Source organism: Rousettus aegyptiacus, unplaced genomic scaffold (genome assembly GCF_014176215.1).
Source record: "Rousettus aegyptiacus isolate mRouAeg1 unplaced genomic scaffold, mRouAeg1.p scaffold_m13_p_9, whole genome shotgun sequence".
NCBI lineage: Eukaryota > Metazoa > Chordata > Mammalia > Chiroptera > Pteropodidae > Rousettus > Rousettus aegyptiacus.
This window is the reverse complement of record NW_023416312.1, coordinates 90,144,694-90,163,707: the sequence shown is the minus strand read 5'-3', so window position 1 is coordinate 90,163,707 and position 19,014 is coordinate 90,144,694. Positions and strand designations below refer to the sequence as shown.

General features: G+C 34.5%; 1 protein-coding gene across 2 annotated transcripts in view; it reads left to right on the top strand.

Annotated features, from left to right (window-relative positions):
- The window catches only part of ATP11C (ATPase phospholipid transporting 11C), a 160,085-nt gene that overhangs the window by 78,949 nt on the left and 62,122 nt on the right, over positions 1-19,014 (top strand). For both annotated transcript variants that reach the window (XM_036227331.1, XM_016131161.2), the window contains exons 3-7: positions 847-936; positions 3,636-3,716; positions 5,551-5,658; positions 15,240-15,368; positions 17,064-17,167. In XM_036227331.1, the coding sequence (XP_036083224.1) occupies positions 847-936; positions 3,636-3,716; positions 5,551-5,658; positions 15,240-15,368; positions 17,064-17,167 (512 nt within the window). The remainder of the gene's footprint in view (positions 1-846; positions 937-3,635; positions 3,717-5,550; positions 5,659-15,239; positions 15,369-17,063; positions 17,168-19,014) is intronic.

Sequence of the window (19,014 nt, the reverse complement as noted above, 5' to 3'; positions counted from 1 at the left end):
TGGTCTTCTCTATTTATTAAGACATCTAGAAAATCTAACTTCTGGTGATTTTTAAGTGACCCAGTCTTTGAGCTTAAGGTATCAGTGAGAAAGTCTATGTGATTTGACAGTTGGCCCAAGAATTCTCTCCTCCTGCCCATGTACAATTTAGCATTAAAACCTTTACCTGTTACCAGTTACCAATGCCCAGAATGGTATGTCATTGATTAAAATGAAAGCCCTCTATGACCCAGGGTTATGCGCACACCTATATGTCATGGAGGTAGTAGGTACTGATAGGAACAGACTTATGTCTGTGTTGGTGATCAAGAAGACTCTAGAGGTTAGCTGAGCCAGAGGAATTCATTCGTTTATCATCCCGCTCATTTATTGAATGTCTTGTCTACTTTGCGTCAGGTACTGTGCTAAGTAAGTGTTGGGGAAAAGTAATAAAAAGATAGATGAACATCCTGCCCTTACAGAATTCATTGCCTATTGAGGGGGAAACGTTAATTAAAAAGTACACCAATGTATAATTCTATACTGCAACAAGTCTTATCAAGGAAGTATAAGGATGATACAAGAGCACATAGCAAGGAACCTAATTTAGATTGCATCAGGGACAGCAGAGGCATGGGACTAGATGGACCAATTGTAATGGTCAAAATGAAAACGTCACTCCTAAAAAGTTTATATACTATACCTCTAAATATATGCTTTTTTTTCTATATGCTTATTCTTATGTGTGGGGTTTGAGTTTTAACCTGAGTTTTCAAACTATTTTGATAATCTGGACTCATATGAGTCATTATTGCTAATATTTTTTGTTTGCTTTCTAATAATATATTTTTTCCTCCCTCTTTACAGTATACACTTTGGAATTTCCTCCCAAAGAACCTGTTTGAACAGTTTAGAAGAATTGCAAATTTTTATTTTCTCATCATTTTCCTTGTACAGGTAAGAGCTATAAATATCTGCTCCACTTTGAGAGACTTCACTTCAAACAAATTTTCAGTCCATTCCTAACCTTAAAATGCCCTGTGATTAAAAAGATGCTTCAGGGCTTATTATAATAATACTTCTTAAAGTACTAATATTACATTTTGAGATTTATATGATTTTATCTATTTCTAAAGTAACATTTTTTACCAGAAAATTTGTTGAGACCCTTACTTTTTTAAATTTAATTTTATTATTAGTTTCAAGTATACAGTACATTAGTTACACCATTTATATAATTTATGAAACGATCCCACCCCTTCCCCCCACCCAATTAGTCTATCTTTCCTCTGTCCTCCAACCTAGCCATTACATTGCTGTCTGTATTCCCTGTACTGTGCTCCCCATCCCCGTGACCCTCTATCAACTACTAATTTGTACTTCTTTAACCCTTCACCACTTTCTCCCAGCACCCCCTTTGCCCCACTCCCCTCTGACCACCAGAATGCCCTCTATATTTGTGAGTCTATTTTCGATTAGTTTGTTCTTTTTGTTACTTAGGTTCCACATATAAGTGAAATCATATGGTATTTTATCTTTTCTAGGACCATTACTTTTTAAAAAACTTTCATGGATTTTATGCCTTTGTTCATGGTAGAAGGGCGTGTATTCTATACCATTAAAGACACTGCCATGTATCAAAATTGAAAACAGTTTAAATTAAGTTTACTTTATTAAACACTAGTTTCAGCATAATTGAAAATTTATCACTTATCTTCTTGATTATTAGTTTTTCTCTGCTTCATTCATTTACTTTAAGCCTAGTTGATCGATCTGCTTCTCTGAGTTCCTGCAAATATTCTGTCTTTTAGGTTTTAGACATTTTAATTTACATCTTCCATCTTTAAATCTATAAGCTATTAAGCTCTTTCTTTCACCAAAATGACCCCCTGAAAATTTTACTACATTAAAAGTTCTTTTTTTCTCTCATTACATTTTTTTAAATGAAACAAACATCCCAACAAAGCATTTTTGAATGCCTTGTTGATGTTAAGTGCTTCTGTTTATCTGCTTTAAGGCTTTGAGTAAATGGTACTGTAATTGAATTTAGCCCTGCTACTTAAAGCCATTCTGGTTTTGATATGGGAAATAGTCCATTTCAATCTTGAATGATGGGACATTTGAAAAGAAGATGCTCTACCTATGGTGAGGTGTCTTACAAAACAGCATAAAATAAACTACATAGAGGATTATGTTCACAAGAGTCATGCCACTGGGCATGCAGCGCATTTCAGTTCAGTTCAGTAAACATATACCACAAGCACCTATTATGTGCCATGCAGTAGTAGTCCAGACTACAAAGATTTTAGCAGATTCAAGGAAGATTAAGATATAGCTTTTCTACCCCTAAGGAATTTGTCATATCCAAAACAGTCATGTATTCACTTAATGTAATAAAAGTCATAAACATAGTATGAGCAAAATGCTATGGGGATGTGGTGAAAGTTATAATTGTTTCTGTCCAAGAGGAGCTTGAGAAGGCTTCAAAGAGTAAGCGATGCCTGAACTGAGCCTTGAAGGGATTAGAAGGACTTCACATGGTGAAGAATGCCAGACTGGTATCTCAGTCTGTGCACGAAGGCACAGAGCCATGTAAAAAGCCAGCATCTGCAACACAGGATGTGTGGCAGGGGCAGGCCTAGGTGGGGTTTAGATTTAAGAGTCAAAGAGTTGTGAGGGCATATGGAACTCATGGGCCTCTATCCATCAAGTTTAGTTCTCTTTTAGTCTTTACTATTTCAGGGAATGATGACAACATCTAGTCAACCATGTTAACCAGATACTTGGAGCGCATCTTTAATCATCCCTTACAAGAAATTCCTTACCCAGTCTTGCCATTTTTGCCTCCTAAACATCTCTGGAACTTCTTTGTATATACTGCTATTCCCTTCACCCAAGCCATCATCGTTTACCAATTGCCTCCTGAATGAACTCCTTGCCTCCACCCTTGTTCCCTTCCTGTCTGTTTTCTACAAAACAATGAGAATGATCTTTTCAAAATGTAGTTCTCTTCATGTGTCTTCTCTCTGACTAAACGCTTCAGTTATTTCCCACTGTTTGTGGGATAAAGAATGAACTCTAGCCTAGAGGGCCCTGCTTAGTCTGGCCCATCTTCTCCAGTCTCCACCTCACACCACATTCTTTTGCCATTGGCTCCCTTTATTTCCTTACCTGTGCCACACTCCCTCCTATCATACAGATGTTGTATATGCTCTTTATGGTTCCTGGAAAGCCTCCCCCTCTTCATCTAGTTAACTTCTGTTTACTCTTCAGATGTCAGTGTTTTGATTCCTGGTTTTCCCTGTAAGCTGCAAGCTATAGGAGGCCAGGGATTTTTTCCATCTGTGTAAAGCAGCTTCGCTAAAGGTTGGCTGCAAATAGCACAGAATGGTGCTTACCAAATAGATGCTAAATGAATGGATGTATTTCAGTAAAGGGGTTAATTCCAGCTGGGATGAAAACTAAGCCTAAATTTAGAACTATTTTCTTAAACTATAACTGCTGCGTGGATTGCTTTTGTTTTAATGAAAGTTAACATTCACCCTATTACTGGAATATGTTTTGTCTGTATTCTGTCTGAAATATTTTCAGCATGCAATGTTATATATGTTACTGGCTTATTTTCATTTTACTTTCTATTTTTTTTCCTTACCTAGGTCACAGTAGATACACCAACTAGCCCAATTACCAGTGGACTTCCACTTTTCTTTGTTATAACTGTTACAGCTATTAAGCAGGTAAATTTTTAATTTACATTTATGCTTACATTTTAGTCCTGTCTGGTTGGAATTTAATTGTCAGAGGTTCTTTTTCATATTTATATAGAGTGGTTAATATCTTTTGATATATTTAGTTTATACTTCATTCCTATTGAAAACCTATTAAAATGATTGCAGGGTACATCCCTAATTTCTTGCTCCTTTCCTCAATATTTGTGTGGGGGGATGGTAACCCTTAAAGAGTAGGTAGAAGGTATAACTTAGTCAAAAAATGGGAGGCACATTTTTAATTGATTAAAAAAATTGATTTTTTTTCATCACGGTATGTCTTATCTGAAAAATTCCAATTCTACTGAACTTTTTTGTTGTTTGCCTATAGCAGAAAACACAAGAGCATACATACTTTAAGTTTCTTATCTTTCCCGATACTGCTGAAGAGGGTGGTGGTTAGTGGAGACTTTTATACTTGTTTCTTGTCAAAGCTGACAGCTGCCACAGTTTGTAATGCTAATGTCTTTGAAGTATTTGGAGCATTTTATATGATAGTACCTTTGGAAAATCCAGATGAAATTGAAAATGCAAAAGGGAAACTAGAGGAAAAGGGGTAGGTTAGCAATTTTTATCAGGTAATTATCCACAAGACCTGGCTATTTATAAACATACTTCTAGCTAGTACTTATGAAATTTCTTTTAACAGTGCCCCAAAGAACTTCCAAAAGGAGGGTCTGCTTAGCAGTATTGGGAACAAGGTTACCTTTCCTCTTGGGGTTATCTGATCTTCTATCTTGCCTAACAGGAACTGCAAGAATATTTTTTCAAATGTTCAATTGCTAAATAAAGACTTTTGGAATGTTCTTTCCTTTAGGCTGTTAGGATTATTTTCTTTAACATCATAGAATTGCTGGTTCCAAGAATAGCATGTATGGTTTCAAAAGCTCTTACTGATTCATTTTACTCCTGATACTAATTCATGTTAGGGCCTTTCTTTCCTCCCTGAAGTGATAGCCTAGCATTGTCATAAAGAGGGACAGAATAGGAATGAATATAGCAACTAAGAAAAAAAGAGGAAAGCGATCAAGAGATTTTTCAAACAATTATAGTTGAAAAGGTACAGACATATTTATAAAGAAAAAAAGCAAAGTTATGTAAAAAAGGAGAGGGGGTCATGCTCAAATGAACGTTCTTCTTCCTTAGTTATGTTGATTAAATATACTCCAGGAAAAAAAGAAAAAAAATGAGCCAATTAGACCTTCCCCTGATTACTTTTAATTCTAAAAAATGAACACCAATTTATATTTTCTTTTTTCACCAGGTCAATAGAGAAGTTTAACTCTTGATCTCTAAATTCTCTTCTGCCAAAATAATCTTAACTTGCCTTTTCTTATTCTGTCTCTGGGAAGAATTCAGTTTCCTCAAAAATGATTATTCCAACAGTCTACCACAGAAGAATATATTTAAGTGATTAAGACTGTAGGAAAATAACATCCAGAAAAAATTTTTTCAAATTCGCTAATTAGGGGAAATTAACATTAACTGGAATAAGAGTAGAATTACAAGAATAAATAATAGTCCTTCACAGTTAAAGAATATTAAGACTTTAATGTCTATGTTTTCATTAGTACTTAAATGTAGAATGGAAGAACCTTTTAACACAAAGCCACTTAAGCAGTATTTTAAAAGCATATCTTATTTTTTTTCAGAAAAAAATGTAGTGTTCTCTCTTTAGCATTCTTAGTTGAAATTAATACCATAAGTATAAATATCTGCTGATAACTCATGGAGGAGTTATAGAAATTAACAGCTTTACTTCATTATATGAGCTTGATTATATAGTTATTTTTTATCCTTCTAGGGATATGAGGATTGGCTGAGACACAGAGCTGACAATGAAGTCAACAAGAGCACTGTTTACATTATTGAAAATGCAAAACGAGTTAGAAAAGAGAGTGAAAAAATCAAGGTATTTATTTTTGTAGTTTATTTTTTACTGCGCTAAAAGCACAACTTTTAAAACTGGACTGTTAATTCGGCAACATTTGATACATTAACGGTGTTGTGCAACCATCAGGACTATATCGTTCCAGAACATTTTCTTCACCCCAAAAGGAAACCCCCTTAAGCCATTAAGCAATCATGCTGAATTCCTCTTCCTCCAGGCCCTGGCAACCACTAATCTTTCTGTCTCTATGGATTTACCTATTCTGAATATTTCATATAAAAGGAATCATACACTATGTGGCTTTTTGTGTCTTGTTTCTCACTTAATATAATGTTCCCAGGGTTCATTCATGTTGTAGCATGCATCAGTACTTCATTAGTTTTTACGGCTGAATAACATTCCGTCATGATACCACAGTTCATTTTTATCCTTCATCAGTTGATGGAAATTTGGGTTTTTTTCCTTATCTTTTGAATATTATGAATATTTTTAGTATGAATATTTCATGTTTAAGTTTTTGTTTTCATATCTGTTTTCAATTCTTTGGGTATATACCTAGGAGTAGAATTACTAGGTGATATGGTAATTCTATGTTCAACTTTTTCACATACCACCAAACTTTTCTACAGCAACTGTACCATTTCATATTCTACTAGCATTGTTTAAGAGTTTCAAAGATATTATTTTTTTAATATCTCAGGCATTTAAATTTATTATTCAAGGTAATCATTATTTATTATTACCTAATAAGATTGCCTGTCAGTAAGATTTTAGACTTGTCCACAGCAACTAACATTTTTGTTCCCAACAGATTTTAATTATTCATAAACTTTATTTTTTAGAGAAGTCTTAGGTTTACAGTAAAATTGAGCAGAAAGTACAGAGTTAAATATACCCCCTTTCCACATGCAGGTGCAACCTTCCTTGCTACCAATATACACTGCCAGAGTGATACGTTTGTTACAATAAGTGACCCTACATTGACACATTATTATCATCCAAAGTTAATAGTTTATATTTGAGTTCACTCTTGGTGTTGCACATTCTGTATCCCTGAACAAATGTATAAATGACATGTATTCACCATTATATTATAACAAATTGTTAAACTGCCCTAAACAGCCTAAGCATCCTCTGCTCTACTTATTCATCCCTCCCTCCCCTCCCCCAGCCCTGGACCAACACTAATCCTTTTACTTTCTCCATAGTGTCATATAGTTAGAATTGTTATGGTATTAAATGCATATTACTAAGTGAAACAAGTCAATGTGTAAAGGCTACATATTGTACTTGTTTCACTTAGTAATATGCATTTAAGTTTCCTTCATGTCTTTTCATGGCTCAAGAGCTCATTTCTTTTTAGTGCTGAATAATACTGCATTGTCTATATGTAGTTTTATTTATTCATTCACCTTCCAAAGGGCATATTGTTTGCTTCCAGATTTTGGCAGTTATGAATAAAACTGCTATAAACATCCATGTGCAGGTTTGTGTGTGGACATAAAATTTCAGTTCATTTGGGTAAATACCAAGGAGTGTGATTATTGGATTGTATAGTAACAGCATGTTTAATTTTGTAAGATCCTGCCAAACTGTCTTCAAAGTGGCTGTATTCCACTTTGCATTCCCATTAGCAGTTAATGAGAATTCCTGTTGGTCCACATCAGCATTTGTTGTCAGTGTTGTGGATTTTGGCAATTCTAATAGGTGTGTAGTGGTAATAGATGTGTAGTGGTTTGTTTTAATTTGCAATTCTCTAACCACATATGGTGTTAAACATCTTTTAATATGCTTACTTGTCACCTGAATATCTTCTTTGCTGAGGTGACTATTAGGTATTTTCCCCGTTTTTCATATTCAGGTTGTCCATTTTTTTATTGTTTAGTTTTAACAGGTTTTTTTTTGTTATTGTATATTTTGAATAGCAGTCCTTTATCACATGTGTTTTTTTGCAAATATCCTAGTCTCAAGGTATTCCTTTTAAATTTAATTTTATTCTGCTAAGTGATAAAAGAACATTAAATTAACCATTTTAACCATTTTTAATTGTACATTTCAGTAATGTTAAGTACATTCACGTTGTTGTGCAACAAATCTCTAGAACATTTTCATCTTGTAACACTAAAACACTATACCCACTAAACACTAATTCTCCCTACTTCCAGCCCTTGGTAAACACCTTTCTATTTTCTGTTTCTATGATTGCCTATTTTAAAGAGATACTTCTATAAGTGGGATCATACAGTATTTATCCTTTCATGACTGACTTATTTCACTTAGCATAATATCTTCAAGGTTCATCCAAGTGATAGCATATGACAAAATAGCCTTTTTAAGGCTGTATAATGTTTGATTGTATGCATATAGCACATTTTCTTTATCAGTTCATCTTTTGATGGACATTTGGGTTGCTTCCACCTCTTGGCTGTGTGAATAATGTGATAGACACAGATGTACAAATAACTCTTCAAGATCTTGCTTTTAATTATGTTAGATGTATACCCAGAAGTAGAATCTCTGAATTATATGGTAATGCTATTTTTAATTTTTTGAGTAACCTCTACACAGTTTTCTAAAATGGATGCAATGTACCATTTTACCTTTGCACATAGAGCGCACAGAGTTTCAACTTCTACACATCCTCTCCAGCACTTGTTATTTTCTGTTCTTTTGATAGTGGCCATCCTGATGGGTATGAGATATCTCATTGTGGTTTTGATTTGCATTTCTCTAATGGTCCGTGATGTTGAGCATTTTTTTGTATGCTTATTGGCCATTTGTATGTTTTCTTTGGAACAATTTCTATTCAAGTCCTTCTATTCAAGCCCATGTTTTAATCAGGGGATTCGTTTGTTGTTGAGTTATAGAAATTTGTGTATTTTAACTATTAACCCCTTATCAGTTAGAGATAATTTGCAAATATTTTTTTTCCATTTCATAGGTTGACTTTTCACTCTGTTGATAATGTCCTTTGGTAAGAAGTTTTTAAGTTTGATGTATTCACATTTCTAATTTTGATGTTGTCCTGTGCTTTCGATGTTATGCCCAAGAAATAATTGCCAAATCCAATGTCCTGAAGCTTTTCCCTAATGTTCTTCTAGGAGTCTAATAGGTTTAGGTCTCATATTTAGCTCTTTAATTTATTGAGTTTATTTTTGTATATGATGTAAAATAAGAGTTCAAGTTTTATTCTTTTCTAGATACCCAGTTTTCCCAACACCATTTGTTTAAGAGAGATTCTCTTTTCCCCACTGCATAGTCTTGGCACTCTTGCTGATAATCATTTGGCCATATACACAAGGGCTTATTTCGGGTCTGTACTCATTGATCTTTATGCCAGTATCATACTGTCTTAATTACTGTTCTTCATAGTACGTTTTGAAATCTGAGAGAACGAGATTTTTTTTCAAAGTTTCCCTCTTCTCTCCCCCCAAGATTATCATGGCTATTCAGGGGTCCCTTTAGATTCCATAAGAATTTTAGGATTTTTGTTCTATTTCTGCCAAAAAAAATGCCATCGGCATTTTGATAAGCATTCCATTGAATCTGCAGATTTCTTTTGATATTGTCAACATTTTAACAATAATTTAGGTTATGACCCCATATACATGAAATGTCTTTCCATTTATTTGTATTATCTTTGCTTTCTTTTAGCAGTGCCTTATAACTTTTAATTATGAGTCTTTAACTACTTTGATTTTATTCCTATTTTATCCTTTTTGATGCTATTGTAAATGGGATTGTTTTCTTAATTTCCTTTTGGAATTGCTCACATTTAGTGTATAAAAATGCAATAGGTATTTTAGTATTGATTTCATATCCTTCAACTTTGCTGAATTTGTTTACTTTTTGTGGAATCTTTATGTTTTTTTTGTATTATTTAGTTTTTTTTACCTATAACATCATGCTGTATACCAGGATAATTTTACTACTTTTTTTTTTTTTAGTTTGTATGCTTTTTATTACTTTTCTTGTCTAATTGCTCTGGCAAGAACTTCAGGTACAATGTTGAATAACATCCTTGGCTTTGTTCCTAATCTTGGAGGAAAAGCTTTCAGTCTTTCCCCGTTGAGTATGGTGTTAGCTGTGGGCTTTTCATACATGGCTTTTACTGTGTTGAGGACATTTTCTTCATTTCCTAGGCTATTGAGTGTTTTTTTTTTATCATGAAAATCGTATTGAATTGTGTCAAATGCTTTTTCCGCATCAGTTGAGATTATCATGTAGTTTTTGTCCATCATTTATGTATTATATTACATTGATTTTTTTTATATCCTCACATCTAAAATATAAATCCCATCTGGTCATGGCGAGGACCATTTTTTTATTCTTAAGTTTAGTGAGTAACATTAGTTAATACAATTATATAACTTTCAGGTGTACCTTATAATTTGACATCTATATAGTCTGTAGTGTATTTACCACCCAAAGTCTAGTTTCCTTCAGCTACCGTGTATTTGATCCCATTTAACAAGGTGTATGACCATTTTAATGTGCTGCTGAATTTGGTTTGGTAACAATTTTGTTTTAGAATTTTTACAGCACTATTCATTGAGGGTATTGTTTTTTAGTTTTATTTTCTTGAAATGTCTTTTTCTGGTAATAGTATTAGAATAATGCTGGCTTCATAGAATAAGTTTGGGAGTGTGCCCTCTTCCATTCTTTAGAAGAGTTTTAGAAGGATTGATGTTTTTTTTCTTTCAATACTTGGTAGAATTCTCCAGTGAAGTCATCCAGTCCTGGTCTTTCCTTTTTTGGGAGGTTTTTGATTCCTTCTTTCATCTCCTCACTAGTTTTCAGTCTGTTCACATGTTTTATTTCTTCATGATTCAGTTTTGGTGGGTTGTACATTTCTTGTTATTTATCCATTTCTTACATGTTATCCTATATGTTGAAATAAAATTGTAGTTCTCTTCTAATCTTTTTTATTTCATGGTATTAGTTATAAAATCACTTTTTTAGATACTTGAGTATTTAGTCTGCCTAAGGGTTTGTGAATTTTGTTGATTTTGCAAGATATTATTTTAAAAATAGTATTTATGAATATGGATTAAAATAGAAAGATAATATAAATAAAATCCCTCAGAACAAGGGAAGAAGATGGGTAGAACAGAAGAAGTAGCAGGTAGGTGAAAGTATCATTCCGGAATGGTTCAGGACTCTCATATAAATTTGTAAAAAATGATACTTCCTGTACTTTTATCAGGTATTATTACTGCCAAATTATTTATTAAATACCTGGAGTTCCTGGGCATAAGTTCTTCATATCCCCAGTAATAGGTAAATTGTCTTGTATCTCATAGCAATGATGGGAGAAAGGCTACAAAGTTAGGAGGGTTACCAGAGTTTGTCATAGAATGTCTTTCTTTTACTCTTTTTTTCCCTCTATTCTTTTCATCCTAGAGAGGAGCACCCTGTAATGAACCAGAGTGGTTAGGATCTGAAGTTTCCAAACCCGTTGTAGAAACTCAGCATTACTTGTTCAAGCATAAGAACCCCGGCGGCCTAAATGATTAATAACATTAAATCTGTTGTTTCCAGGACACTTGGTAAAATTTCAAAGCAAGTAAAAGTCTCTTACATCTCTACCATTCTCCAATTTCCTCTTCTGATTTTGTCATCACCCACCCCCCTTGGAAAGTCCCTCATCTTCCACCTTTCCTTCACTAGGCTTCTTTACCTTGAGGCTTACCTCAACCAGGTATAGTAGTAATTAAATCAGTTAATCCTATTTCTGTGAAATGCTATTCGATTATTTGAGCCCTTTCTGGAGTATTTGTATATGTAAAGAGACACTTATATACCATGTCTAAATGTTTAATTGTTGAGCAGGAGTGCAATGGTCCATATCTTCAGTGCAATGGGAATTTTTTTTTGAAGGGTTTCAAAGCCAGGGAGTGACTTGATGTTATTTGAAAAAAAAATACAACTCCAGAGTGGCTGAAGTTGAATCAGAGAGCCCAGTTAAATGGCTACTGAAAATGATGGTAAAAACTTATATTAGGATGATAGTAGTAAAGATAATGATAAATAGAAATAGTAGTTAACATTTATATATTACATAAATATACTAGCCACTCCTTTTTACATTATATTAACCCCTTTAATCCTTACTTCACAATAGTCCTGTGAAGTACAAAGTTCCCTTTTTCTGTATTATTTATTCTCTCTTTATAAATGATGAAATTGAGGCACAGGGACATCAGATTTAGCAATATATTAGATTTAAGGAGCAAGAAATAGAGCAAAAAAAATAATAATAAAGAGAGCTTTCTTGGTTTTGTCCTGAGCAACTGGGTGAATTAAATAGTGCTATTAAACAAAATGACAGTGCTATTAAACATGATGGAGAAGAGTAGAAGAAGAATAGGTTTAGGGACAGAGGTCAGAGTAAAAGAAAATAAAGAATTCAGTTTTGGCCATATTAATATTGAGTGAGATACCTGTTAGACATCCGGATGGAATTGTCAGGGCTAGAGCTCAGAGATGTTTTAGGCGGAAACAGAAATTTGGATTTTGTCAGCATGTAAATGGTATGTGAAGCCATGAGACTGGATGGAATCACATAGAACATAGAGAAGAGAGCCTAGAAACAGAACTTGTGGATCCATTGTAAAAACAGGGTTTTTTTTGTAAGGGAAAGAGTATGGTTTTTGGTATTAGAAATATTGGAAAAGTTTTTTAGAGTTCCTCATTATTTCCTTTGTTGTATTCAGGAAATCTTTATGATACCACGTTTTTCATTCCTGACTTTCACATTTCCTTTATTTTTTGTAGTGCCCATCTTTCTGCCCAAATTCCTCATCTGTACATGTATGTTGTCTACCTTTTCCACTAAATACTTTAAGATCCCAATCATAGCTATTTTACATCTGTTTCATAATTTCAAAACCTGAACATTTCTGGGTCCTGTCTATCTCTTGATGATAGGTCATTTTTGTCTTATATTTTGTGTCTCATTTTTTTAATTGAACTTTTGGCATTGTATATAAAATAATGCTAGAGACCTAGATAAACAGTATTTCTGTTCTGAAATGGGCAAGCCTCTTCTGTCAGCCCATTAGTGTTATAGGTTACATCAATCTAGTCAGGAGTTCAGCTGGCTTTGGTTTTCGATTTAAGCTATTTGATAGTTCAGTACACCACTGGACTTCAAATTCTTAAAGTGAGGGATGCCATTGCTTTGTTTTTGTGTGGGACCTTGGGTACCAAAGGATTTTTCTCAGTGTTGCTGTTCCACCCTCTGCTTTTAGCAGGTCTTGCATTCCGAGACACAGTGGATGCCTCCCTCTCTGCCCTTTCTCCTCCCCCAGTGGTAGATTGCTATTTCTTATTATTATTTATTGCAAGGCTGGTGGTTGGAACAGAGTGGTTTCTTCATTCTCATATTTCAGTCTTAATATTTATACAGACCTTATGCACCTTTACTTCAGGATGGAACTTTCTCAATACTTTCACACCACCTTCCCACGACAGTTGAACTTTGCCTTTTATCAGTGCAAGGTCCTCAGTATGAGTGGATTTCCTATCCCATTCCCAGCAGCAGATAGCCTTTGCTTCTACCTCTGCTCTAGAAGTAGTGACATTTCTCTGAGACTATGCCAGGGAAGGGTTCTTGTCTTTCTCCTAGACATGGATGGTTTTTGCCTGAAATGAGACAAGGGTCCGTGATTCTGTGTATTTTGTATTCGTCTTCCCACAGCAGTCAATCACAACCTTTAGACATATACCAGTGAGGAAGGCTCTTTTAGTTCTCCTACCCTCCTGCTTTCTTATGAGCACCCAGTGGATGCCTTGTAGAGAAGAACTGATGAGTGGTTATGGTCACTTCTTTTCTCTCAGGATTGCAGAGAGTCTAAATTGTCATGTTAGCCCCTACCAAGTCTTTTAGAGTTGGTTAAAAATCTAGTTTTCTTATGCACATTTATGGTACCATCTCTTCTTCCTGTGCGTTGTCAATTGTGAAACAGTTGTCTCTCCTCAGAGGGACTTTTCAACCTTTGAAATTCAGTTAACTTGTTTGCCTTGCAACCTCACTTCTCTCATGAACTAAAAATGTTATGATTTTATAGATTTTTTTGGCTTTTTAAATATTTATGTTGAGGGGCAGTACTGCTCTCTTCTGGCTTTTAACTTGCTAAATGGAAACAAAACTCCAGAGTTGATTCTCTTAACTAGACCATGTTATTCCCTTTCTTTAAAAGTCCTTTTCCAGTTCTCCCTTGCTGAGCTTCAGGTTGAGGCCTAAACCGTTAAGCCTTGCCTGCCAGGACCTTTGTGATCTGGCCCATGTCCATCTTACCAGCCTCAACTTGCACTCCAGTTGCAGGGACATACTATTTACAAATTAGTTCAATTATTGATTCTGTTCTTGGCTACTGATGAAGATTGGCAAAGATAATAAAGTTGTTCCCAAATAGATCTTAAAATCCTCATCTTTGCCAAATTGTGAAGCAAATAGAAAGAAGGCAGGTGTCTTATTTATTCAGCATTTTACAACCAGTGTGTCTAGGTTGGTGTGCCAGGTATGGAGTGTCTCCAAAAGTGGGTGGTCTTCTGCCACCAGCAGCCTCCTCCTTTTATCTGACAGTGCCATGAAAGGTGTTTTCCATATGTGCCATGGTGTGAAAAATGTCGAAAAGTAGTGGACTAGCTGATTTCTTACATCTTTCAAAAAAAAAGTTGAGAGTAAAGTAGTTACAGAGTATGAGTAATAATTATAATTAACACCTATCAAATGGTGACTATGTGCCAGGGACTTTGCTACCTCTATCCTCTTTTCATGCTCAAACCAATTCTGTGAGGTAGTTGAAATCAGATATCTAAGATACTTAGCCAAAATCATATAATTAAGTGGCAGGGCTAGGATATAAAGTGAGGTTAAAAAGTCCTACCTTCTAACCATTATGACTTATTTCCTGTTATTAAACTATCTGTGATAGGAATAGTTCATGATTTCTCATGTTTTTTCTCTACTTGAGCTTGGATTACTTACTCATTGGAAATTGTTTCTCATTGCTATATTAATTGACTCTTCAGATAGCAGATGAATTGTTGGAAAATGGCCTATTTGAATTTTTTTCAAATGTTATGTGAATAATAGCTGACTCTAACAGGTTTTCTGAGCATTGAAGAAGGACTTGACACCCAACAATAATAGCTGTTATCACACTGAAGGCAAAGGATATTAAAATATGTGAGAGGTGGAGTAGGAGTATTGGTGCTGTGTTCATGAAGTGCTAAAATTGAGACATGTAGTTTTTCATGATTCATTCATGAAGTGATAATGATCATTATCCTATCAGATATCAATGCCAGAAACATCAGAGAGCAGACAGGTCCCTGGGAGCCAAAATCATTCATTAGAGATTAAAGTTCAATACTAAGGTAATCTGAAAGCATCATAAAGCCTCGTGACCTCAAAGAGAATTCTGAATGTTGAGTAATATTCTTTTATCACCTTTCACGTGGTATAGGTTACTGAGACACTCTCCAAACCCCAGTGCAGGAGAGGTCTCTTACTATTTTTACTTTAATTTGAGATGTAACGAATGCTTTGTTTGGAATAAGAAAATTTATATTTATTTTTCTCTTCATACTAGGTTGGTGATATAGTAGAAGTACAGGCAGATGAAACCTTTCCCTGTGATCTTATTCTTCTCTCATCCTGCACTAGCGATGGAATCTGTTTTGTTACTACAGCCAGTCTTGATGGAGAATCCAATTGCAAGGTAATGAAGATTAAACCTTGCCTAAACATTTTGAGCTTAGAATAGTTGTTAATCGTAAGATACTCCTTCCCACTTCCCTCTAATCTTTTCTCTTATTTTTCTCATTTGTGTAAGTTTTATATATTTGAAGACATCTTTTATATAATTATCTTTGAACTTCTAAGCAAATTCTCAACTTTGGGGAAAAGGATGGTGTTGGGTGAGGAAAATCCATGCCCCAGCTAAAAGCCACCATATTTTTTATAGCACTGCTTGCATTTCATATTGCATAACCCACTCAATATTTTATTTAGGCTCTTAAAAGTAAGAGTAATCTAAGGTTTAAGCTATATAACTATAAAAATAATTTCAAGTACTCTAACCTTACAATTTGATCTGTTTTTATTTTTAAAGGAATGAATATTTCCTTTAAAAATGTTTATTCCTAGCATATAGAAAACCTAACCTGTAGTAATTTCATTGCTTTTTTAAAAAAACTCCTTAGGGTGTAGTTTGGCAAATGTTTACTTTTTTGCAACTAGGAAGAATTATAAATGTATAAAGTAAATTTGCTCAAATTGGGGGATGGCTTATTTCCCTGGTACTTTCTGACACAGTCGGTTCTTGGCTACCGTCCAGAGCTCCACATGAATGAAGATGTACCCTCTATATTCTGCCTTTAAGGAAGGGTACTAATGTACTCACCTCTGTGCATCCTTGAAGGCTTTCCTCTGCTTATTTATTCCATCTGAAGAGTTGAGGACAAGGATTCAGTATGTGAAAAAGAAACTTAAATGCATTAGATGGCTATATTCTATACTTTAAGGGCATGGTAATGAATCTAGTCCCATTTAAACTGTTCAAAAACAAAGATATATTTGAGGGAATGTCAAGATAAAAATCAGGAAATCTACGTAAAGATTCCTTAGTAGGGGAAAAAGTTAAGTTGATCAAATGAGCTAAAGGTACATAAGTTTTCAAAGTCAAGATGTAGTTTTAAATATAGCTCAGTCAGTTCCATAATATTTCTCAAAGTCCACACAACAGCTTTCCCTGCTGTGTGAATGATGCAGTCTTTGAGTCTGTGTCAGCCATTCTTTGATGATTTATACATGGGTTTACTGGAGTTCTGCCTTGACTTCTGGGTTAATCAAGTGTGTAATACACACTAGTAGAATATTCTGTCAGACTATAAAGCAAGACACATCATCTCTCTGTTCCTCATTTGAAATGTAGCCACTTTGAGCAGTTTCAAGATCATCAATTATGCTGTTTGTGTAATGGAACTATTAGTGATTTTTTTCTGTTGACAAGGTGTTTGCAAGCATTCGTATGACCCAAAGGGTTGAGTTCAATTGATATGTGTTTATTTACATCACCATACACTATGATGAGCAAAATAATGGGTCTCAAAAATAAATGCATTAATTTCTATGGGGTTTTCAGTTAATTATATGAATGCTGCAAATGGAATTCTCTACTGTCAATATCAAGAAAAGATTTTAGTTTTTTCCATTAGCTTTGGAATTCCCTTGCAGCAGAGTTATCTTTTTAATTATTTGTAATATACTTTAAGAATATTATTTAGTTTACATCAGTATTTGTATTCTGCCAAAGCCTCTTACTAAAACATACTGTGTTCCTAGAATCAGATGGGTGTATGATTATGACAAGAATTACTTTTCGTAATTATTTTTATCTTCTGCTTTTATCTAGACACATTATGCAGTACGTGATACCGTAGCACTGTGTACAGCCGAATCCATTGATACCCTCCGAGCAGCAATTGAATGTGAACAGCCTCAACCTGACCTCTACAAGTATCATCTAGTTTCCTTTTACTGTTTGTTAGTTCTGCCTATCTTTGCCACCAGTATTGCAAAGGAACACCTACCACTTACCACCTCTTTTCATTTGTTTTTATGAGCTCTTCCTTCCTTCTGGCAGGGAAATGAATGAAATCAGTTTTGTTCACTACAAGCCCAAGATAAATCGTCGTGGACCCAGGCATCTTACTTGTGATTTTTTAAAATTTTTGTTATTTGTAAACATGGCCACCCATCAGATTTTAAGATGATGATAACTCATAAAGCATGCATTAACCAGGGCTAATTAAAACAAAAATAGACCATTTTGTGTGTCATCCAACATCCAAGAGAGAAATGGGACTATGCAATTAATAGGCACTCTATTCTTTTTTTTTTTTTTTGATGATCATGATAAACTATTATGAATAGGCTGTTTTTTGTCCAAGGTAAATAGTTAAATTGAGGGAGCAGTGAAATGGTGTAATGTCCTCTATTTTACTATACTTAAGCTTTCTGTTACAGATTCACTTATTAGCAGTCATTGTGGGTTGCCATCAATTTGGCATTTGATTTTTAAGACTGGTTAGTTTTGTTGATTAGAGCATGGTATTAATGGGGGTAGAAAAAGATTTTATCCCCAAGTGGGCCAATCAATTACGTTATTTGCCACCGTTATAGATGACATCTATTACTCCATTACCTATTCCAACCATCTCGTTAATGAATGCTATTGGTCATAATGGGTCAGATGTTTGGTTGTGGCTTACACCAATGCACAGCATAGGAAAAACAAAATATTTGTCCTGTTACAAGAACAGTGTTCTCCCTTCTTCCCACCATTCCTTATTTTCTCTTTCCCTTCTTATATCTACCTTGATAATAGGAACTAGGACCACAAAGCAAAACAGCTGTTTCCTGTCTTCGAGGAACTCACAGTTTACAAAGGAGATAAAACAGTAAAGCTAGGCTTACAGTACAGTGAGATAATACAGATGGAAAAAAAAAGGCCCATGGAATCAAAGAAAACGGAGTGACTGATTCTGCTTGCATTAGAGAATAATACATATATTTGCATATTTATAGAGCAACTCCTAAATTTTTCTGTTACCTTAAATGTAAAGGAGAATTTTAGGGCAGGGAAGGTTATTCCTAATTTCTCTAGATTAGATTGAGTGCCCTTGCTATGATGTGATTTCAGAATACCTAATATTTCTACCACACTAGTGGTAATCAGTAACATTGTAATTGTCTGTTTTATGCCTATTTTAAGGCAAGGAACGTGTTTTTCTTATTAGTGTGTCTCCAGCATCTAGCATACTACTTGTACAATTAATATATGATGAATGAATTAGCAGACCTTCATATTTTGGTATATGGTGTAAGTTCCATTTTCTGAAAAAAATTATAATGCAAATTATAAGATATTCATAACACTCTTGTTAAGGATGGGTTAGGCCTTTACCCTATTTTTTAGAAATGCAGATTACCATGTGCCTGGCCATATTAAAGGATTAGATCAAGCTCAGTAATGAGATCAGCTGCAAGACAGTTTAGAAATTTCTAAGATGGTAATCAAGTGTTCACTGTTTAAAACTAATGTCATGGTTCTCAAAGGGTTATCTGGGCCAGCAGCATCAGCATCATCTAACTAGTTGGAAATGGAAATTCTCACCTAAATCATAAGCTTGGGGATGGGGCCCAGAAATCTGTAGTTTTATAAGTCTTGCAGTGATTCTGATGCTCAAGTGAAAGAACTACTGAACTAATAGTTTTGAAAGTTGTGTTAGCACCAGGAAACTTTCTTCACATGAATCTAAAATAGAAGACTATTATTTATAGAAAGTACAAATGAGATGAGT